This window comes from Salmo salar, chromosome 04 (genome assembly GCF_965601325.2).
Source record: "Salmo salar chromosome 04, fSalSal1, whole genome shotgun sequence".
Lineage (NCBI taxonomy): Eukaryota > Metazoa > Chordata > Actinopteri > Salmoniformes > Salmonidae > Salmo > Salmo salar.
This window is the reverse complement of record NC_138294.1, coordinates 41,236,607-41,261,106: the sequence shown is the minus strand read 5'-3', so window position 1 is coordinate 41,261,106 and position 24,500 is coordinate 41,236,607. Positions and strand designations below refer to the sequence as shown.

General features: G+C 42.3%; 1 protein-coding gene across 1 annotated transcript in view; it reads left to right on the top strand.

The window, feature by feature from the left end:
• Positions 1–24,500, top strand: part of ubash3ba (ubiquitin associated and SH3 domain containing Ba) — a 56,448-nt gene that overhangs the window by 29,599 nt on the left and 2,349 nt on the right. The window contains exons 2-11 of the mRNA XM_014195839.3: positions 14,141–14,194; positions 14,804–14,990; positions 15,297–15,495; positions 19,729–19,898; positions 20,175–20,383; positions 20,599–20,743; positions 20,985–21,105; positions 21,236–21,451; positions 21,600–21,744; positions 23,116–23,222. Of these exons, the coding sequence (XP_014051314.1) occupies positions 14,141–14,194; positions 14,804–14,990; positions 15,297–15,495; positions 19,729–19,898; positions 20,175–20,383; positions 20,599–20,743; positions 20,985–21,105; positions 21,236–21,451; positions 21,600–21,744; positions 23,116–23,222 (1,553 nt within the window). The remainder of the gene's footprint in view (positions 1–14,140; positions 14,195–14,803; positions 14,991–15,296; positions 15,496–19,728; positions 19,899–20,174; positions 20,384–20,598; positions 20,744–20,984; positions 21,106–21,235; positions 21,452–21,599; positions 21,745–23,115; positions 23,223–24,500) is intronic.

Here is a 24,500-nt window from a genome sequence, read left to right as displayed (position 1 = left end):
AATTTCAAACGAAGATTCAACCAGAAAGACCAGGGAGGTTTCCCAATGCCTCGCAAAGAAAGGCACCTATTGGTAGATGGGTTAAAAAAAAAAGACATTGTAAATCCTTTTGATCATGGTGAGGTTAATTACACTTTGGATTGAGTATCAATACACCCAGTGACTACAAAGGTACAGACGTCCTTCCTAAGTCAGGTGCCGGAGAGGACAGAAAGCGCTCAGGGATTTCACCATGAGGTCAATGGTGACATTTAAAACAGTCTAATGGCTTTGATGGGAGGATGGATCAAACATTGTAGTTACTCCAAATTACTAACCTAAATGACAGAGTAAAAGGATGGAAGCTTCTACAGAATACAAATATTCAATAAGGCATTAAGGTAATACTGCAACTAATGTGCCAAAGAAATTAACTTTGTCCTTATTAATACAAAGTTTTATGTTTGGGGCAAATCCGACCCACATCACTGAAAAACTTCATATTTTCAAGCATGGTGGTGGCTGCATCATGTTATGGGTATGCTTGTCATCAGCAAGGACTAGGGAGTCATTGTACAATCCAGGTGTGCAAAGCTCTTACAGACTAACCCAGAAAAATGTGCAGCTGTAGTCACTGCCAAAGGTGATTCTAACATGTATTGACTCAGGGGTGTGAATACTTACAGTGAGGGGGAAAAAGTATTTGATCCCCTGCTGATTTTGTAAATTTGCCCACTGACAAACAAATGATCAGTCTATAATTTTAATGGTAGGTTTATTTGAACAGTGAGAGACAGAATAACAAAAAAAATCCAGGAAAACGCATGTCAAAAATGTTATAAAATGATTTGCATTTTAATGAGGGAAATAAGTATTTGACCCCTCTGCAAAACATTACTTAGTACTTGGTGGCAAAACCCTTGTTGGCAATCACAGAGGTCAGTCGTTTCTTGTAGTTGGCCACCAGGTTTGCACACATCTCAGGAGGGATTTTGTCCCACTCCTCTTTGCAGATCTTCTCCAAGTCATTAGGGTTTCGAGGCTGACGTTTGGCAACTCTAACCTTCAGCTCCCTCCACAGATTTTCTATGGGATTAAGGTCTGGAGACTGGCTAGGCCACTCCAGGACCTTAATGTGCTTCTTCTTCTTGAGCCACTCCTTTGTTGCCTTGGCCGTGTGTTTTGGGTCATTGTCATGCTGGAATACCTATCCACGACCCATTTTCAATGCCCTGGCTGAGGAAAGGAGGTTCTCACCCAGGATTTGACGGTACATGGCCCCGTCCATCGTCCCTTTGTTGCGGTGAAGTTGTCCTGTCCCCTTAGCAGAAAAACACCCCCAAAGCATAATGTTTCCACCTCCATGTTTGACGGTGGGATGGTGTTCTTGGAGTCATAGGCAGCATTCCTCCTCCTCCAAACATGGTGAGTTGAGTTGATGCCAAAGAGCTCCATTTTGGTCTCATCTGACCACAACACTTTCACCCAGTTGTCCTCTGAATCATTCAGATGTTCATTGGCAAACTTCAGACGGGCATATATATGTGCTTTCTTGAGCAGGGGGACCTTGCGGGCACTGCAGGATTTCAGTCCTTCACGGCGTAGTGTGTTACCAATTGTTTTCTTGGTGACTATGGTCCCAGCTGCCAGGAGATCATTGACAAGATCCTCCCGTGTAGTTCTGGGCTGATTCCTCACCGTTCTCATGATCATTGCAACTCCATGAGGTGAGATCTTGCAATGAGCCCCAGGCCGAGGGAGATTGACAGTTCTTTTGTGTTTCTTCCATTTGCAAATTTTCGCACCAACTGTTGTCACCTTCTCACCAAGCTGCTTGGCGATGGTCTTGTAGCCCATTCCAGCCTTGTGTAGGTCTACAATCTTGTCCCTGACATCCTTGGAGAGCTCTTTGGTCTTGGCCATGGTGGAGAGTTTGGAATCTGATTGATTGATTGCTTCTGTGGACAGGTGTCTTTTATACAGGTAACAAACTGAGATTAGGAGCACTCCCTTTAAGAGTGTGCTCCTAATCTCAGCTCGTTACCTGTATAAAAGACACCTGGGAGCCAGAAATCTTTCTGATTGAGAGGGGGTCAAATACTTATTTCCCTCATTAAAATGCAAATCAATTTATAACATTTTTGACATGCGTTTTTCTGGATTTTTTGTTGTTGTTATTCTGTCTCTCACTGTTCAAATAAACCTACCATTAAAATTATAGATTGTTCATTTCTTTGTTAGTGGGCAAACGTACAAAATCAGCAGGGGATCAAATACTTTTTTCCCTCACTGTATGTAAATTACAATTTCTGTAATTGAATTATCAATACATTTGCTAAAGTTTCTAAAAACATGTTTTCACTGTCATTATGGGGTATTGTGTGTAGATGGGTGAGAAAATATTTAATCAATTTTGAATTCGGGCTGTAACAACAGATTGTGAATTAAGTCAAGGGGTATGAACACTTTCTGAAGGCACTGTATGTATCTAATCTGATTTTGGCCAGAGAAAATGAGTGAAGTCCCAAATTCCCGCGAGATACTGCAAGAATTTGCACACTCACGGATACTGAGCCTCAGAAATAAAAGATCCAGTCATGGATTAGTAGCCACTCCCTATCATTTAAGGTGCTCCAAAGTCATTATCATAGTTAAAAAAATATATATTGTTTTGGTAATGTCTTATTTTCCTCAATTGACAGTATGTCAACCAAACAGATTGTAAAGGGGTGCGTAACTGGTGGCAGTGAAGTCAGACGCAGGAGAACATTACTAGGTAATAGCCGGAGCAGTTTAATTTCAAAACCAACGGCATAAAGAAATAACCAACATGGGTACAAAACCCGACGCGCACCAGTAAACATGTGCACAAGCACTTACAACAAACAATTCCACACCAAGACATTGGGGGGAACAGAGGGTTAAATACACAACAATTAACGAGGGAAATGAGAACCAGGTGTGTAGGAAAACAAGACAAAACAAATGAAAAGTGGATCGACGATGGCTAGAAGACCGGTGACGCCGAACGGCACCCGAACAAGGAGATGAGCCGACTTCAGTGGAAGTCATGACACAAATGAACAACCTGACTTGTTTGCCACTTTTTTTTTTGCATTTCTTTTAACCATACAAGTTTTCAATTCATCATCGTTCCAGTGGGCTCTGACAGTTTCTTAACAGGTGCATGCTTGTCAACAATCGGCAAGAATTCGTTTACAAATACTCTGAGCTTCATCTGGATTGTCCTCCTTATACACATCAGATTAACATACATTTTTTTAATTTTCAACAAAAGAGTCCTGAGAACATGTATGCTCTCTTATCAATATCTATAAGCCCTTCCTTTGGTACTTTGTGGCAATAACAAGGAAAGCCAATGTTATGGTCACTACAGTCAATGGGAACTGATATTGCATTGAAGATATGATCAATACAAGTGAATGTCACAGATCCAACACTATTGGTATAAAGTACACTCTAGCAAAGACTCTCTCTCTCGTTCTTGTTTCCTTTTTCTAAAAGCTTTGTAGTTGCATTTCTAGGGACATCCAGTAGAGATGTTTACCACATTGCTAGATGTAGCCTACAAGCAAATGGATATATTGATGTTCCTTTGTTTGTATGTGTGGGGGTTACTGACTGACTGTCTGTCTGCAGAATAGCTCGCTGAGGCTCTGTAACGTGTGCATTCAGCAAGCAGGCCCCCAGAGATAAACATGCATGGTGGACAGATTCAGATCTGCTGGAAAGATGGAATTCTTTAGAATTACAAAATAAGTATGGTTTGATTGCTGACAAGTCTATACTGTATGTACTGAGTCAGAAAGCTGCAGTGTCATTGGTAATATACTGTAGCTTAAAGCCATACACAAGGACTAGACCACAACCAAAAAATGATGCCTTCATGCATTTGAAACCTGATCTGAGCCACTGAGGACAGACTTTGAGAGGAGATATTTGTATTGATTACTCTGGCTCTTCTGTGTCAACTAAAAGTGAATACCAAAAGACTAGTGTTTACTGTTTCTGTGGACTCAGCATTTCCTGCATTATGCAATAGAGGGGAAAACATATACAAATAGGTACAGTGACATCAGCATATTTGGTTATTAATTGTTGTATCATTTAGTATTTTTATTTGTGTCCCTTGCAAAGCTAGCCAGTATTTGAAGTTGTACTACTTCAGTAATGGGCTACTATTTCTACAGTTTGACAATTAGGTTAGTCTTACGGATGTACCATGGTGGGTGTGGCTTGAAGCATTGAGTGACGTATTTAAAGGGCAGTGGCCATGCTGACAGTGTTTCACAACCCAACCACGTTCTGTTTTTCAAATGGTCGTTCAGTACAGCACCGTTTCCCTTCAATTAAACGTGCCAAAACTAAAAATTGTACTGAACACAGCCCTGGTTAAACCTGACTGTACGATTCGCTCACCACCTAAGTACAGTGTTCAGTCTGGTCTACCCAGGCTAGAGTAGAATAGGGAGGACCTGATGGATTAAATGTTTCTGGTGCCTTGAGCTTGACTCGGCTTTCTGTGTGACAGATGTTAGGCTATGGTTATGTCCCAAATTACACCCAACTCCTTATTTAGTGCACTACTTTTGACCAGGGCCCTTTTTAGAGTTCTGGTCAAAAGTAGGGGCACTATATAGGTGATGGGGTGCCATTTAGGACACTACATATCTCTCTGGTGGCTCTGGAGAGAAAGGGAATGAAATAAAGAACACGCAACCTTTAGATGAGGTGGTGCTGACTAACGGATAAGATAAACTATACCAATGAAAAAGAAAGTTGCACACTCATCTGTTTTTGCTGTATAGTGTTCTGCCTGGAGACTCCCAATGTTAGACGGACTAGTAGTTGGTTTTACATGTCCATGTGAGCTTCTTGTTCTCTTCTTTCTTCCGTTTTCATGTATCAAATAAAAAAATCTCAAGTTCAGTGTGTTTCCATCGCATTATCAACTCTACCGATAGTTTTGTCAAATAGCGTTGCGTTAAATAGCAAATGTGCCTACTCTGGTCTTGGCAAGTGCCCTCTAGCCAACAGCTCGCAGATAGTGCGGGTAGGCTATCCTACATGATGAGTTTATTATGGAATATTTTTGTCAAGCATCAATCATCATGTCACCAGAATAAGACCCTCAATATTTATTGGCAAGGAGCATCAAGCTCATCACCTTGCACTTTCACCACCCTGTGAAGTTCATAATTTATTTAATCTGTGACTCCAAGTTTACTTCGATATGATTATTATTATATCAATATTTGCACATAAAGATGTTTAGCATAGTACATTTTACAGACACAGATCACACCACTTATTAAAAATTGTACCGACACTTCCTGTTTCCATCACAGCTGTCGTAATTCTTTTATACGGTATGACTTAACTCTCATAACTGTGGATGGAAATGTTTTTTCTTTCTCGTTCTCTCTCTCTCGCGCTCTGTCTCTATATTTAATGGTGTCACCCACCGCTATCTCTACCCTGAATGACCACATGGTCCTCTATCCTCTTTAAAAAAAAAAAATGTTTTTCATGAAGTGAGTGATTGTGTGAGACACTGACAGAGGGCAGAGGGGTTCATCATACTGTTGGCTTTGTAGAGAGACTACGGTCTGAGGGAAACACTGACACTGAATGCAAAGAGTTAAGGCCTATTTGTTAACCACAATTAATTCATGCAAAATACCAGAGACCAGGGCCCGTATTCAGAGTAAGAGTGCTGATCAGGGATCCGTTTTGCCTTTTAGAGGATAATGAATATGACCACATGGACAGGAGGGAGACCTGATCCTAGATTGGCACTCCTATTCTGAGCGGCTTTATGAATACTGGCCCTGGATAACAAAGATGTCTTACACAACCAATTAGTGGGCTGAGCTTTTTTGTTGGGTTCAGAAGATGTTTGAGCAGCTCGCAGACAGTACAGCACAGAATGGGCTTTGTGTGGTTTAAGCACAGAGGATCAGCACGCCTAACTCTCTTCCGTCTCCCTCCTGTTGTCTTCCATATCCTTTTCTTTCTTCCCCCCCTCTCTATCCTCTTTGTCTTAGAACTCTCTCTTCCTCCCCCTCTCTCTCCTCTTCCCCCCTGCTCTGCCTACCTCTGCACATTACAGCGAGGTGCGCCATCACTCCTCCCTGAGTGAGTAGGGATATGCAGTGAGTCTCATTGAGACTGATCGGATCTGGAGATGATGCATTTACGGCACAACAGAGCACAGAGACTGAGACATAGGCTCTGTCCCAAATGGCCACATATTCTCTACATAGTGCACTACATTGACCAGGGCTCATAGGCTGCACTGTAAAGTAGTACACTATGTAGGTTATAGGGTGCCATTTTGGACACATACAGAATGTTGTTCTTTAACCATTTTTTTTTAACATATTCTCTTCTGAAAGGTCATCCCACAGGAATTCAGTAACTGCTGTTGAAAAAAGGCCCTGAAGTTGGAGAGGATGAGGAAATGTTTTCTTATTCTGTGTGGTTCAGTTCAAACGCAGGCTGATGATGCATGACGATCAGGTCCGTGAAGCCTTATCTCGGCTGTCTAAGGGCGAGTCAGAAGCCAGGCCAGATACAGGGAAGGACACTTCCTCTGTTGATAGTTTTGGAGGTGCAGTTGGGTTATGTGTTGTGGATGAGGAGTTTTCTCTGCACGGTCAGTGTGATAAGTGGTGAGTGATGTGTGCTCACTAGCAGCTTTGTAAACAGGAAATGTGAATTTCCCCATAGAGGCTGAGTCGGGGAGGGGCCAGAGGGAGCTGTTCAGATTTTGAAGGGGGATGCAACCAGATGAGTATGTTTTTAGGTTGTGTGAGCGAACAGAGCTCCCTCCAAAGTGTTTCCTAAATGTTGTACTCGCTCAAATATCTCTTCTTTATCACCAAGCAGTTCGATTCCTCCCGCTTGACCCTGTTGTGTGATTTTATTCAAGAACAAAAACATACATACACTACGGCTATGCAACATGTCCATTCAGACAAATCCACACTCCCATTCACCACACCACTACTATGATTGTACATTATCAGAGTGTACTCCAACCTTTTTATCCCTTGCCTTGAACAGGAAATGCAGTTTTATAAATAAATCATTGAGTTCCTGCTTGGAACCGAGGAGGGGCAGGGTGGAGAGGGGCTAGGGACTAGTGCCTGGAATTGCCAGGGACCTCGCGATATGATAGTATCACAATGCTAAAATGCCGATACAATATGTATTGCGATTCGATGTTCCAAACATTTCGCTGACCGTATGTCGGCTGCAGAAGGACGAGCCATGAGAAAACAAGTTTTGATCAGTCATGGAAATAAGAGCTTTAAAAAAAAAAAGCCTCCCTATTTAACAATCAAGATATGAGATCTAGCTAATGAAGATACTGGAGTTTTGGTGCAGGTACAGCCAACTAGAGCAAAAATGACAGTATGTTGCGATATTGTCAATATGATATAATGTATTATAATATCATCAAAGAAATATCCTGATATGTAACTATCGATTTTTTTTTTTTCTCCCATCACTGTTAGGGACTAGAGGAGTTGTGAGGGGTGGAGGGGGTTAGAGTTAACTCCAGACCTGGCCAGCACACACTGGAGGACGTGACAAGCTAGCATTTTAACAGGTGTGTGTTATATTACAGTGTTCCAGTCTCCCCTGAATGAGTTAAACTCTCTCACACTAATCCTCATGAGATGATAAGCTTCAAAGTATTTTAGTCTGTGTCGCTGTAAGTGTCACTTACATAGATTTAGCTACTTTATAATAACCACATTGGGGTGTCTTCCATAGAACGCTGTACTGAGAATGTTAGAATATCGAGAAAACGAGTTCTAACCCACTTCATTTGATTGTGTGCCAAATGTTTTATGTGAGGGCAGTGTCCTACTTGTTATTGGTGTCAGACTTGGTCACCTCTGGGTCGCTGTGATCTCATAAGTATATCTCCTGCAGAAATAGGAAATCTATCTATACTGAAGAAAAATATAAACGCAACATGCAACAATTTCAAAGATTTTGAGTTACAGCTCATATAAGGAAATCAGTCAACTGAAATAAATTCATTATCCCCTAATCTATGGATTTCACATGACTGAGAATCCAGATATGCATCTGTTAGTCACAGATACCATAAAAAAAAGTAAGGGAGTGGATCAGAAAACCAGTCAGACCATTTGCCTCATGCAGCGCGACACGTCTCTCGCATAGAATTGATCAAGCTGTTGATTGTTTTCCCACTCCTCTTCAATGGCTGTGTGAAGTTGCTGGATATTGGCAGTAACTGGAACATGCTGATGTACACATTGATCCAGAGCATCCCAAACATGCTCAATTGGTGACATGTCTGGTGAGTATACAAGCCATGGAAGAACTGGGACATTTTCAGCTTCCAGGAATTGTGTACAGATCCTTGTGAACTGGGGCCATGCATTATCAGGCTGAAACAGGGGATGATGGTGGCGGATGAATGGCACGAAAATGGGCCTCAGGATCTCTTCACGGTATCTCTGTCCATTTTTAAAATGGCCATCAATACAATGCAATTGTGTTCAGCGTCCGTAGCTTATGTCTGCCCATACCATGACCCCCACCGCCAACATGGGGTACTGCGTTCACAACGTTGACATCAGCAAACTGCTCGCCCACACGACGCCATACACATGGTCTGCGATTGTGAGGCCAGTTGGACGTACTTCTAAATTCTCTAAAACGACAGAGGCGGCTCATGGTAGAGAAATTAACATTAAGTTCTCTGGCAACAGCTCTGGTGGACATTCCTGCAGTCAGCATGCCAGTTGCTTGTTCCCTCAACTTGAGACATCTGTGGCATTGTGTTGTGTGACAAAACTGCATATTTTAAGTGGCCTTTTTGTCTCTAGGTGCACATATGTAATGATAATGCTGTTTAATCAGCTTCTTAATATGCCACGTGTCAGGTTGATGGATTGTCTTGGCAAAGGAGAAATGCTCACTAACAGGTATGTAAACAAATTTGTACATACAATTTGAGAGAAATAAGCTTTTTGTGAGTATGGAAAATTCATGGGATCTTTCATTTCAGCTAATGAAACATGGGAGCAACACTTTACATGTTGCGTTTTATTTTTTTTGTTCAGCGTAGTTTCTCCCTTGAAGAAAGGTGGAATATACTGTGTATGTGTGTTCGCAAGCACTTGTGTGTAGGCCTATGTTTCCACGTGTCTCTCTCACAATATATGCCAAATTAAAACCATTAATTTCAAAATTTAACAAACCATACAACTCAATGCACGGACTGCTTTTAACAATGTACACTGAACATTTGACGAAAACACATTTTTACTGAAGTTTCGGTAAAATGTACCGCCGTTTTATTTAACTAGGCAAGTCAGTTAAGAACAAATTCTTATTTACAATGACTGCCTAACCCGGACGACGCTTGGCCAATTGTGCACCGCCATATGGGACTCCCGATCGAACCAGGGTCTGTAGTGACACCTCTAGCACTGCGATGCAGTGTATATATTTGTTTAATGTCGCGTTTGACATGATTACCAACAGACTGACCAGCTCAAATAGACAGAAGCTTTCTATATGGGAGACCAATCCGAACTCCTCTCACAGCATGTCCAGCCCACTCGTTATCTCAGCCAATCATGGCTAGTGGGAAGGTTGCTGTCTCTTTCTGTGGCTTAACCAACAAGGCTCATCATTTTACAATTGTATTCATATTTACAGATGGCACACAAGTTTGTTATTAAGGCACTTGAAAGTTCACATATCCCAGAAGGCATTTCTGCCCAAAAACGCATTTTGATAATAAAATAAAAAAATGTAATGGCTCTCCTGTGAAGTCATGACTAGCGACATATGCCTAGTTTCCTGAAATGGGTCACATTTGAAGAATCTAATATCTGAAATATATTTTGATTTGTTGATTTTTTTGGGGGGGTTGCTACATGATTCCATATGTGTTATTTCATAGTTTTGAGGTCTTCACTATTATTATACAATGTAGAAAATAGTAAAAAATAAAGAAAGACCCTTGAATGAGTAGGTGTTCTTAAACTTTTGACTGGTAGTGTATATATGAATTACTTTTGCAAAATATTTCACACCCAATTTTACATGCTCCTTTGAACTTCATATGTTGGTGCTCATGGGTAATTTTACATGGAAATGACCGTATGTCTCTGTGTTTTCTCTACATGACGGTATGAGCCATCTGGTGATGTAATCAGGACTTTGTTGTCCTAGCATGCATTGCGGCAGCAGCAGCCAGGGCAGGCAGGCACACTGCTCTGTGGGCCAGTCTTTCTCTCTGTGGGGATAGCTAGTGTAAAAATAGCTCACCGACTGTGAACACCAGAGTGGCACTACATTCACTGTTAGCTTCTCACTCCAAGAGGTCTGGTCACATAGTGGTGGTGATGGAGTCTTTGGATGTGTCCCAAATGGCACCAGATTCCCTATATGGGGCACTGCTTTATGACCCTGGTCAACACTAGTGCACTATACGTGGAAAAGGGGTCCATTTGGGATGCAGGCTCTGTTTCCATTATGAATCATTCACACACAGATGATGGTGAGCCGAGACACACACACAGTGAGTATAGTAATAATCACGGTGGTTGGTTGGTTGCTTGTGTCTTGGATAGTTTCTATACTGCTAACAAAATGTAATAGTAAATGTTGTCTTTGACACTTATTTGCTTCCAGCTCTTTATGAAGTGTCTAGTCTACACACTGAATTATCCTCAGGACATACTGTACACACCAAGCGGTGTCTGTGGAAGGGCCGAAAAATGGCCAAACTTTCCATCCACCCCTTCCATAGACTGTTCTCTCTGCTTCCGTCCGGCTGGCGGCAGTGGAGTATTAGGTCTCGGAACAACAGGCTCCGAGACAGCTTCTACCCCCCCCAAGCAATTAGACTTTTAAACAGATAGACAATAGCTGCCTACCCCCACCAAGGACCATATGCCTCTGACTGACTAAATGCAAACTCAGTCTCTACTCATGCACATTGCCACCATGCACACACCCACCCACCACTTATGTTGCTGCTATATTGTTATTATAATTATTATTTATCCTGCTACTAGTCACTTTCTCCTAATACCTGTCTATTTGTACATACATTGCCTTCAAAAAGTATTCACACCCTTTTTCCACATTTTGTTGTGTAATGCTTGTAATCGTTAAGCACAAGGGAGTTTTTCAGGATAACATTTTTTACAGAAAGGAGCTAAGCACATGCAAAATCCTAGAGGAAAACCTGGTTCAGTCTGCTTTCCATCAGACACTGGGAGATTAATTCACCTTTCAGCAGGAAAATAACCTAAAACACAAGGTCAATCAACACTGGAGTTGCTTACCAAGAAGACAGTGAATGTCCCTGAGTGTCCGAGTTACAGTTTTGACTTGAATCTACGACGACCTGCAAATGGTTGTCTAACAATGATAAACAACCAATTTGACAGAGCTTGAAGAATTGTTGAAAAGCGTAATGGTCAAATGTTGTACAGTCAGGTATGGAACTTTCTTAGATGTACGCAAAGAGATTCACAGCTGTAATCGCTGCCAAAGGTGCTTCTACAAAGTATTAACTCAGGGGTCTGAATAATTATGTAGATGAGATTTCTGTATTTCACTTTCAATACATTTGCAAACATTTCTAAAAACACAACTAAATGTGGAATAAGTCAAGGGGTATGAATACTTTATGAAGGCATTGTACCTACCTCAACTTCTCCAGTATGCACATTGTAAATGTGGTACTGGCACTGACCCTGTATATAGCTTACATCAACCTGTCATTGTTGTGTGAATTATTATTTTTTAATACTATTTTGATATAGGATGCTGCACTGTTTGAAGGGCTTGCAAGTTAAGCATTTCACTGTTATTTTGCATGTGACAAATACAACTTCAAACTTAACTCATTCACAGACAGATGGTGAGATCATGAGACGTGCAAAGTAAGAGAGCAGAGTCACAAACGGGGTGATTGGTAGACTATAGCCTTCTCAGTTTCTATACTGCTAACAGAAATGGAAAAAAATACAGTACATTTACTCTGTGGTGCTTCTTACAATGTTTGTTCCTCATTCACTGACGGTGATAGAGCAGAGTCACGAGTACTTTTGATCGAGTCTTTACTGCGAACGGAAATTAAATGCACACAGTTCATCAAATAACATTTTATTTGTCACATACACATGTTTAGCAGATGTTATTGCGGGTGTAGCGAAATGCTTGTGTTTCTAGCTCCAACAGGGCAGTAATATCTAACAAGTAATATCTAACAATAGACACAATCTAAAGTAAAGGAATGGAATTAAGAATATGTTCGTCCAAATATGTATAATGTCAGAGCGGCATAGACTAAGATACCGTAGAATAGGATAGAATACAGTATATACATATGAGATGAGTAATGCAAAATGTGTAAACATTATTAAAGTGACTAGTAAGTAGCCTGTGAAAGAGATGCAGGAAGTGAAGTAACCTTGAGAAGAACCAGGAAAAGGAATCAGTCAATGGCCCTCTTTGTAATAACATCAAACAAATGGTGTTCTATTGTCATCTGAAACAAACTAGGGCTTTTGCTATTCTCAGCTCGAGTCTAAGAGACAGCGTGGTGTTGTATGTTGCATCCGAACATGTGTAAAAGTTCTCATCTGTGTCATTCACTTGAAGTGTTTATTCGTGCGTGCATGTGTCTGTGTGTGTGTGTGAATATTGATCCTTCACAGGTACAAACAACACATTGAGGACAGGCTGACTGAGGTGGGTGTGAAATGCTGTGACATAGAACAGTGTCACACAGAGAGGGAGTGTGTGTCAATAAGAGTCCATCCACTTAACTCTGTCCATGTGGCTCACATTTAATTACCATCCCCAGTGCCGTAGTCAGTGGGGATTCTGGGTTATGAAGTTCTCCTCTCTGAGTTGTAGTCCAGTTGTCAGTTTGTATTCTGGGTTAATATGTAGTCCTTTGAGTTATGTGGCAGCTGGCACTGCCTGGCACAGCCTCTGATCATCATAGCAGGTATTCTAGTCCCTACAGAGTTACTGTGAGTGTGAACATGTGATTTTAGAGGTTTTATAAAAAGACACTAATTATAATCAGAGAAGCTCTCATTAACTGAAATGTCATTAGCTCTTTCTCACTCAGAGTTAAAAAAAATCCCATAGATGTAAGCTGACTGGCTTTGGGAAATGGCACAGTTAGCTAGCTCTTTATACCGTAGCTTCATAGATAGCATCAAATGTAGGTAATAATGTTTCTAATTGACCTCAGTGACTTTCTCCCCACTTTAGTTTTAGCTTATGTTTTTCTAATTTCCCAGCAGTATCTCATTTGCATTTTCTTCACATATTCAATAATTAATTTCAACAAGAAAACTATATCTGCAGCTGCTGCCTTTTTATCACTGCACACAATGACTCTTCTCTCTGTCTCTCTCAGACACGGACACACATGGATACACATTGTGCATAAAGACACAAATAAACATAGACGTTGTCAAACGCTATAGCTATCTTACCCGCTCAATCTTGCCACGGAAACCTACGTATGTTATTGAAGCCTGTTAAGAGTTGTGTAAGGAGCTATTGATTTACAGTCGACTGTTTATCATCCACTCCAGCTGTGTGACATGAGGACAGTGGCTATGCTTTGCTGATCTAAAGATGGTCAGTAGCCACTGTTTTCATAATGACTAATAAAGTGTAAGAGGAACTAGTGTGTGATACCTCCTCCCTCCCGAGCGTGTGATAAGAATGAACACTCTAGCTTGTGTTTAGCATGCATTAGCAGTCATTTATTTAACCCTTAATAAGCCCTGTTTTCACATGTTCATTTAATATCGCTCCAAAGCAAATAAACAGAAGTTCACTTTGCCGACAGTGGTTGTACTGTATCAGGACATTTAGAGCCATATAAAATGCAAACTATAGCCATACCTACTGCAAGGCCTGCACACTTGGATACATTTTTCGGTGTGGTACAGTACTGGGTACAGGGATACATGGAAATAATACAAACTCTTGAACAAGTTCCAATAAACTAAGTCCTAATAAAGCATCCTCCGGAAAAGACACTATTGATTTTGAGACTCTGCTGATCATCTCTTTGTCTCTTGTCTTTCTCTTTCTACAGGCTAAAAGCTCTGGTGTCTACGGGAGGCAGAAATGTGCAGGCGGCCTGTGATTGGTGGGTATTGAACACACACACACACACACCCTTACTTCTTCCTGACTTAATAGTGAAGGCCTGGTTAGAGGTGGTAATCATTAAAGCGGATCACATCAAGGACATCCGTCCATAGACTGTATGAGGACATCGCTGTAACTCTGTTACTGCAACCCTGTTGCCAGCTGCTGGGGATGGAACAAACATGCACCACTCACTCACTCACCCCACACTCTTTTTATTGCACAGTACCGCTTTATAAAATGGAAAAATGTTTTGTTGTTGTTATATGAATGAATATACTGTAGAGTTATGAAAAATACTGTAGTGTCAAGTTAAATACTATTTTGACAGACACTTCATTATAAAGACATGACTCGTGTTGTTGGTTGAGGGTGTAGCCCACATCCAGTTCCCTAGGCTCATATTTCAAAAGCATCTTTGTGTAGGAATGCTGATCTAGGATCGGGTCCCCCTAAAGCCATATATCGTCCATATAGTCATATTCGTTATGATCTGAAAGGCAAGACTGATCTTAAATCAGTGCTCCTACTCTGAGACACTTTGAATTCACCCCTGTGTACTGACCCTCCCTCCTCACCTTCTCACCTCCCCTTATCCTCGCCCAAGGTTGTTCTCTCATGTGGACGACCCATTTCTGGACGACCCTCTCCCCAGGGAGTATGTGTTATACCTGCGCCCCAGCGGCCCCCTGCTCCACCAGCTCAGCACTTTCTGGCAGCAGTCACGGGTCACCTGCGGCAAGAACAAGGCCCACAACATCTTCCCTCACATCACCCTCTGCCAGTTCTTCATGGTGAGTACTGCCCTGACCAATGGGGGACCCTTGTTTGTCTGTTTCTGGACAAACCGTGAGACTGTTTGTCGTCATTACTGGCAGTGACTGCACGTCTCGGCTGGGTTTCTTTGACCTGGATTCTTGGCATTGTTTTGCTGTATAATGTGCCATGGTGCATGTATATGCTGCTCACTGGGTTTGACTCAGCTGTCGTCGCTCTGTATCTGTGCAATCTCTGTGTTATGCATCACTGTGTACAGAGTTGCATCTCTGTGTCTGTACTATACTGTACATGTAACTATCTCAGTCACCCTCTCTCTCCAGTGTGCGGACGGTAAGGTGGAGGCACTGAGTGAGGCCCTACAGGCTACAGTGGGGTCATGGAGGGGTCGTTTCCCTAACCCTCTCCCCCTTGAGCTCTACACCTCCTCCAACTTCATAGGCCTCTTTGTGGAGGAGCAGGTGGCAGAAGTGCTCAAGGACTTTGCCGCTGACTTCGCTACGGAGGCGGCTACTAAAGCAGGTATATTGGACTTATGTATTGGACAATACATTTAAGTGATAATGTCCGAGAAGTAGGTGTTTGGAGGATATACAACGCGTTACCAACATAGTCAAATAATGAAAACGGTATTTTGATTAATTTATTCAGTGTTTCATCCTTCCACAAGCTATAGTACCGACACAAATCTAGGGTTGCTACCCAAGCCGGCTGGTCTTTAGTTCTATCGTTTCGGTTGCCAGAGACGCGACCCAGTCGTTAAGTCTTTTTGTTCTGTATCTATGGACGCGACCCAGTCGATCGTTCTAAATGTTCCATTACCATGCTGGCAACATTCTTATCCTTTGCTTCCTAGCTAGCCAACTACAGCTAAGTTACAGTCACGTCAAACAGTGCAGACACCAGAATAACAACAAAGTATTTGCATTTTTTTAAGCTATTTTCTAGTGATATTTATTTGAATACATCCATGACAATAAGCTCATGATGCGAGATTTCACCTGCCATAGACAATGTGCTCAGGACACTGTTGTTCGAGAGCTAGCAAACAACACAGCTAACACAATCACTTCGCTGGAAAGACTGCAAATTAGCTCCACTTAATTTCGTTTGACCTGTTTTCTATAGATAGTTATTTTGTATACAGTACCAGTCAAAAGTTTGGACACACCTACTCATTCAAGGGTTTTTCTTTAGTTGTACAATTTTTTACATTGAGAATAATAGTGAAGACATCAAAACTATGAAATAACACATATGGAATCATGTGGTAATCCAAAAAGTGTTAAACAAATCAAAATATTTTTGATTCTTCAAAGTAGCCACCCTTTGGCTTGATGACAGCTTTGCACACACTTGGCATTAGCCAGTTTCATCTGGAATGCTTTTCCAACAGTCTTGAAGGAGTTCCCACATGTGCTGACCACTCTGCGGTCTAACTCATCCCAAACCATCGCAATTGGGTTTAGGTCAGGTGATTGTGGAGGCCAGGTCATCTGATGCAGCACTCCATCACTCTCCTTCTTGGTCAAATAGCCCTTACACAGCCTGGGTGTGTGTTTTGGGTCATTGTCCTGTTGAAAAACAAATGATAGTACCACTAAGCGCAAACGCGATGGGATGGCGTATCGCTGCAGAATGCTGTGGTAGCCATGCTGGTTAAGTGTGCCTTGAATTCTAAATAAATCACAGACAGTGTCACCAGCAAAGCAACATCACACATCCTCCTCCATGCTTCACGGTGGGAACCACACATGCGGAGGTCATCCGTTCACCTACTCTGTGTCTCACAAAGACACGACGGTTGGAACCAAAAATCTCAAATTTGGACTCATCAATCAATCAATCAAATGTATTTATAAAGCCCTTCTTACATCAGCTGATGTCACAAAGTGCTGTACAGAAACCCAGCCTAAAACCCCAAACAGCAAGCGATGCAGGTGTAGAAGCACGGTGGCTAGGAAAAACTCCCAAGAAAGGCCAGAACCTAGGAAGAAACCTAGAGAGGAACCAGGTTATGAGGGGTGGCCAGTCCTCTTCTGGCTGTGTCGGGTGGAGATTATAACAGAACATGGTCAAGATGTTCAAATGTTCATAGATGACCAGCAGGGTCAAATAATAATAATAATAATAATAATAATAATCACAGTGGTTGTAGTGGGTGAAACAGGTCAGCACCTCAGGAGTAAGTGTTAGTTGGCTTTTCATAGCCGATCATTCAGAGTATCTCTACCACTCCCGCTGTCTCTAGAGAGTTGAAAACAGCAGGTCTGGGACAGGCAGCACGTCCGGTGAACAGGTCAGGGTTCCATAGCCACAGGCAGAACAGTTGAAACTGGAGCAGCTGCACGACCAGGTGGACTGTAGACAGCAAGGAGTCATCAGGCCAGGTAGTCCTGAGGCTCAGGTCCTCCGAGAGAGAGAATAAAAGAGAGAGAATTAGAGAGAGCATACTTAAATTCACACATGACACCGGATAAGACAGGAGAAATTCTCCAGATATAACAGACTGCCTCTAGCCCCCCGGCACACAAACTATTGCAGCATAAATACTGGAGGCTGAGACAGGAGGGGTCGGGAGACACTGTGGCCCCGTCCGACGATACCCCCAGACAGGGCCAAACAGGCAGGATATAACCCCACCCACTTTGCCAAGGTACAGCCCCCACACCACTAGAGGGGTATCTCCAACTACCAACTTACCATCCTGAGACAAGTCCGAGTATAGCCCATGAAGATCTCCTCCACGGCACAACCCAAGGGGGGGCGCCAACCCGAACAGGAAGATCACGTCAGTGATTCAACCCACTCAAGTGACGCACCCCTCCTAGGGATGGCATGGAAGAGCACCAGTAAGCCAGTGACTCAGATGAGTCCTTTGAATTTCCACCGGTCTAATATCCATTGATCATGTTTCTTGGCCCAATCAAGTCTCTTCTTCTTATTGGTGTCCTTTAGTAGTGGTTTCTTTGCAGCACATCGACCATGAAGGCCTGATTCATTCAATCTCCTCTGAACAGTTGTTGTTGAGATGTGTCTGTTACTTGAACTCTGCAGTCCAAATAAATGCTTCACAATCTGAGGTGCAGTTAATTGCCAATTTCTGAGGCTGGTAACTCTAATGAACTTATCCTCTGCAGCAGAGGTTACTCTGGGTCTTCCTTTCCTGTGGCGGTCCTCATGAGAGCCATGAGAGCCTCATATGGCTTGATGGTTTTTGCGACTGCACTTAAAGGTCTTGAAATGTTCCGCATTGACTGACCTTCATGTTTTTAAGTATTGATGGGCTGTTGTTTCCCTTTGCTTATTTGAGCTGTTCTTGCCATAATATGGACTTGGTCTTTTACCAAATAGGGATATCTTCTGTATACCACCCCTACCTTGTCACAACACAACTGATTGGCTCAAACACGTTAAGAAGGAAAGAAATTCCACAAATTAACTTTTAACAAGGCACACCTGTTAATTTAATTGCATTCCTGGTGACTACCTCATGAAGCTGGTTGAGAGAATGCTAAGAGTGTAAAAGCTGTCATCAAGGCAAAGGGTGGCTACTTTGAAGAATGTCAAATATAAAGTATATTTTGATTTGTTGGACACTTTTTAGATTACTACATGATTACATATGTGTTATTTCATAGTTCTGATGTCTTCACTATTATTCTACAATATAGAAAATAATAAAAATAAAGAAAAACCCTTGAATTAGTAGGTGTGCCCAAACTTTTGACTGGTACTGTATATCCATAAAAATTATGCTGATTCATGATTTTGACTGACTGTCTTGTCCCGACACGTTCATTATTATTGGACAGCTGGGGATCGAATTTGAATATTGAAATAATGTTGCAAATGTCGGACAGACAGCAAGGTTTATTCAAATCTCCACTGTTGAAAACAAAATGTTAGTCTAAAAGAAATGGGAGATGTCTAGATGCTTTTTATAGTGGAGATCAAGTTTTTAAATTGCCCTGGCTGGGCTGATGAGACAGTGGATTGCGCTGTCAGATGGAACAGAGTAAATAGCCATTTTAACGTCATAGACGTTGGTAACTTGTGCAATAGACACCGGCTGGAATGCGGTTTTAACCAATCGGCATTCAGGATTAGATCCACCAGTTGTTAAAATAGCAATCAACATATTAAGAATGAAAGGAGTAATGTCTCATGCTTCAGACATTCCTCCCTCTTTTGTAGCCACTGCAGTCATACAGACGGGTGGGAACTGTGTTCCTCTGCCTCAGTGTGTACGATAGACTGAATGAATGTATTCTCCACTCTGCGCTCCTACCAGAGACTGAAGTGGCGAATACATTCATTCAGTCCATCGTAAACATGTATTGTTCTGTATTACAATGAATGGGAGATAAATGGGCAATAACCGCATTATAGCAGTAATAATGCATGGAATACTTCTGTGTGTCTCTGTACAGTGTTGTGGTGCAATGAATGAGAAAGAAATGGACAATACCAGCAATAATAGTGTCTGTAACGTAGTGTGTGTCTTCCTCTGTGCTTACATGTCTATGCTCACACACCTCTGTCGCTGTGGTGTGTCTTATAATGAATGAAAAAGAAAAATGGCAAATGAGAGCATTGCAGCAACACAGTGTCTTTGAGCTCCTCCTCTGTGCTCAGATGTCTCTGTTTCTGTCTCTTTCCAATTATCGAACTTTCAACAAAAAAAATGCCATATAGCTGTAAATATATAAATGGTGTCTATAATGCTCCTGTTTCTCTCCCTCCGTAACTCAGATGTGCACGTGGAGCCCCATAAGAAGCAGCTCCATGTGACCCTGGCCTACCACTTCCAGGCCAATCACCTGGCTGCCTTGGAGAAGCTGGCCAAGGGAGTGGACGTGTCGCTGGGCTGTGATTGGCTGGCCGTGCTCTTCTCCCGGGACATCCGATTCGCCAACCACGAGGTACACCAGCCCCACCAATCTGCCTTACTCTGACCTGGTTGTGGCCTATGTGTTATTCATCTCTCTTTTTTGTCTTTATTACTGATCTCTTGTTTTCCTATTTTATATCTCTTTTATTTTAGTCTAGTTGTATTGTTTTACTGTATTGTTGTATTGTTTTACTGTAAAGTGTATTGCAATTTTTAAATACAATTAGATTTGACCCCTGCTCTCTGATTGGTGACCTGTTTGATACCTGCCCTCTAACCCCCCCCCCCCCCCCCCCCCTCCTCCCAGACACTGCGTGTGATGTACCCATACGTGCCCCAGAACGAGGACGAGCTGGAGCTCGCGCCTGGCGACTTTATTTTCATGACCCCCGTGGAGCAGGGTAGTGCCAGCGAGGGCTGGGTCTATGGCACCTCTCTGGGCACTGGGCTACCTGGACTGCTGCCTGAGAACTATGTCAGGCGGGCAGATGAGTGTGACACCTGGGTCTTCCATGGGTAAGTAGAGGAAGGCTTCATACTCAATGGGTAGAGATTTGCTATGGATGTGATTCTGTAAATAAAAGTGAGTTTTTAATGCAGTAGAGTTGTCCCCTTTCCTTTCTACTTGCTGTTTTGCTACTCCAAAACTTAGTGATTTAAAAGAGCGTTGTTACTTTTTGATATGGTTTAGGTTCAAGTTAATCTCCTGATTCTGTATATCTGTTCCCCAGATCTCACTCTTTCAGCAACCCAGCCTCCCCGTCCAACGCTGGGGGTGCAGTGGGTGGCCTGTTATTTGATGGACAGCTGGACGGACGTTTTCTTGACGACCCTGGAGATCCATCCAGCCTCACGGTCCTCTGTCCACCTGTCCAGGTAGTCGTGTTACACTGAATGATTTGTCACAAAATGTAACACATTTTTTATATATAAATTCACAGTACATTTTTTAGGTTACTAAAGGCTGTACAACCTTTCTTATTCTACACTGAATAAGAATTCAAATGTTTATGTACAGACATGATTGAGTAATAATAGTACTTAATAATGGGTATTACCAGTGTATCAATGCTGTATGAACGGTGTGTTAACTGTGTAATGAAACTGTGTTCTCCAGATGCTGAGTCCCACCACTCAGTCATGTCTTCCCAAGAGGAGTCTGTTTGTGTGTCGCCATGGTGAGAGGATGGATGTAGTGTTTGGGAAACACTGGATCACTCAGTGCTTTGATGCTAAAGGTCAGTAGGAGATAGGATATAGGGGGAAATGTATTGGATTGAATAGTAGATATGCTTTACTGTAGTACTAATGTACATACTGTATTATGATAATCAGTCTGCCTCCTCTTTTACGTTCATAACTCTCTAGGCCGATATGTTCGCTCCAACCTCAACATGCCGTCTAGTTTGCCAACGAGAAGTGGAGGCTTCCGAGACTACGACAAAGACTGTCCAATCACAGTTTTCGGCTCCACTCAGGCCCGCCTTGTGGGTGAAGCCCTGTTGGAGAGCCACGCGGTGATAGATTTTGTGTACTGTTCTCCCTCGCTGCGCTGTGTCCAGACTGCCCACAACATCCTCAGAGGTATGTCCTGATCAATATCATTACCATCCACCACAATCATCAGTCTGATGAACAAAGAATTTCGTCCTCGGATTACAATAAACTATTCTATTGTATTCCATTCTGTTTTATTCTATTCCATCCTACTTTATTCTATTCTATTCCACAGGCCTGCAGCAGGAGGGGAAGACTAAGATCCGTATAGAGCCCGGTCTGTTTGAGTGGACCAAGTGGGTGTCTGGCACCTCTCTCCCTGCCTGGATCCCTCCCACTGACATGGCTGCTGCTAGCCTGAGTGTGGACACAACCTACAGGTGCAGTACACTTAGTCTGAATACAGTACCTCACTACATACATACATACATGCATACACACACACACACACACACACACACACACTTGAAATACTTTATTTGAATCCACAAATAACATGACATCATAAAGGATTCAAACATTTCAAAGGTTGTTGATGCAAGGACACTTAAGGAAACAAAAAGTGTCTTCTCCTCCACACAGCTAGGCTCCCCATAACGGCTGAATCAGAGCAGTTCCTAGCCAGTTTTTTTGCTTTACTCATACGCAGGCCTGCAATCTAAAGGCCACGTAAAACAGTACATCATATAACATCCCTTCACCACCACATATCCACAACCCCCCCAAAAATGTAATACCACCATACAACAATATTACAATGTGTGCGTGTGTGTGTCTACCTTTGTTCCATAAGGTGTATTTGTACCAGCTTTTTAAATCTGATTCTACTGCTTGCATCAGTTACCTGATGTGGAATAGAGTTCCATGTAGTCATGGCTCTATGTAGTATCTTGTGTGGTATGCGTGGGTGTTCGAGCTGTATGCTAGAATTTTAAACAGACAGCTCAGTACATTCAGCTTGTCAACCTCTTACAAAAACAAGTAGTGATGAAGTCAGTCTCTCTTCCGCTTTGAGCCATGAGAGATTGACATGCACGTCATTAATGTTAGCTCTCCGTGTACTTTTAAGGGCCAGCCGTGCTGCCCTGTTCTGAGCCAACTGCAATTTTCCCAAGTCCCCCTTTGTGGCACCTGACCACACTACAGAACAGTGGTCCAGGTGCAACAAAACCAGGGCCTGCAGGACCTGTCTTGTTGATAGTGTTGTTAAGAAGGCAGAGCAGTGCTTTATTATGGACAGACATCTCCCTATCATAGCTTCTGTTGTATCAATATGTTTTGACCATTTTACAATCCAGGGTTACACCAAGCAGTTTAGTCACCTCAACTTGCTCAATTTCCACATTATTCATTACGAGACGTTGTTGAGATTTAGGGTTTAGTGAATGATTTGTCCCAAATACAATGCCTTTAGTTTTGGAAATATTTAGGACTAACTAATTCCTTGCTACCCATTCTGAAACTAACTGCAGCTCTTTGGTAAGTGTTGCAGTCAGGTGAAAATACATTGTAAACAGAAAATAGCCAGCAATAAAAATGTTATACAGTGCCATTATAAGGATTTTCTGAATATTTCATTTAGCAGATGCTTTTATCCAAAGTGACTTAGTCATGCTTGCATACATTTTACGTACAGTGGTCCCGGGAATTGAACCCACTATCCTGGCGTTGCAAGCGTCATGCTCTACTAACTGAGCTACAGAGGACATGGCTCAGTGTAACTAACGGATTCTTCTCTCCTTCTCCTCCAGACCTCATATTCCCATCAGCAAGCTTGGCGTGTCAGAGTCCTATGACACCTACATCAGCCGGAGCCTCCAGGTCACCAGGGAGATTCTGACAGAGTGCAAAAACCTGGGTAAGATGGACCAAAGCAGACTAGACAGACACTGTGAAGTAACACTATGCTACATAGTGTCCCAGAGGATGGGCCTGAGCAAGGCTCTGCAGAATCCCTGATCTACAAATCATCCTGCATCCTAAATAGCTAGTCATGATGTGGTCAAGATTAGCAAATCTGTGCAACTAATTGCTCGGGATAATCCCCTCGAAAGTGCTGATTGACTCCTAAACTCTGAGTTAGCGTGTGCGTATCCACATCAATGGAGGCTGGTAACTTCAAAAATGGAGGAGTATAAGAGAACCACGGTATAGGCACAGACCAGCCAAAGACAAATGATTTTAACCTAATACATTTAATAAAGACATTTATAATTAAATATTATGGGGAATGGGAATGAGAGGGCTACTTACAGTGTTGGGAAGGGATCACAGCAGTGATTGAATGTGGGTATGAGTTGTGTTCAAAGGCTTCAGTGCAGGACAAAAGAGCTAAGAATGAGTTAGTCCAAGCAAGGATTAAAATCACATTGATGTGTAATAATGTGATTGTGTTTGTGAATGTAATTGACTACATACAGTAATGAGAGAAAATTGACAGGCCTACTCACAATGCTTGGACAGGAAACATTCAATGCACCAGTGGATGAGAGGGCACATGAGACATGGCTTCAGTTCATGTCAGGAGAGAGTTGACAATGGTAGTGGAGTGGCCATCCCCTCTTAAATCAGGGAACATGAGGGGACTTGGCTGTGAATACAAATAGTCAATACATTCCATTACATAAGCGCCATCCTAGGTTTGGGCAACAAGTTACGATGCTTTACTTGCTGAGCATATGGAAGTTTCTACTGTCTTCTTTGATGCCGAAATCAATTCAGAATGATTTGATAGCTTCCATCAATTAAGTAATATTAAGAGGTTGACAGCGCATTTTGTCACATGGCAAATGGATGAAACCACAGACATCAGCTGTCACTCACAGTTGTTAGTTATAGTCAGGTATGTGGATGATCAGGGCTTTATTCAGGAACGTTTCTTGGGATACTTTGATGTGTCAAATGAGCAAGGTGCGCAGTCGGTTGGACATCTCAGAATTAACAAAGTCAGAGTTTAACTTCATGGAGAAACTTGTTGCACAAACCTATGATGGCGCTTCTGTAATGGAATTGTATTGGCTATTTGTATTCACAGCTAACAGTGACAGCTCATTTGCCAGGTGCCAAAATGCTCTGCGTCAACCTTTCTTTTAATCTCACTTTTAACGGATTATGCGATGGAAGCTATCAAATCATT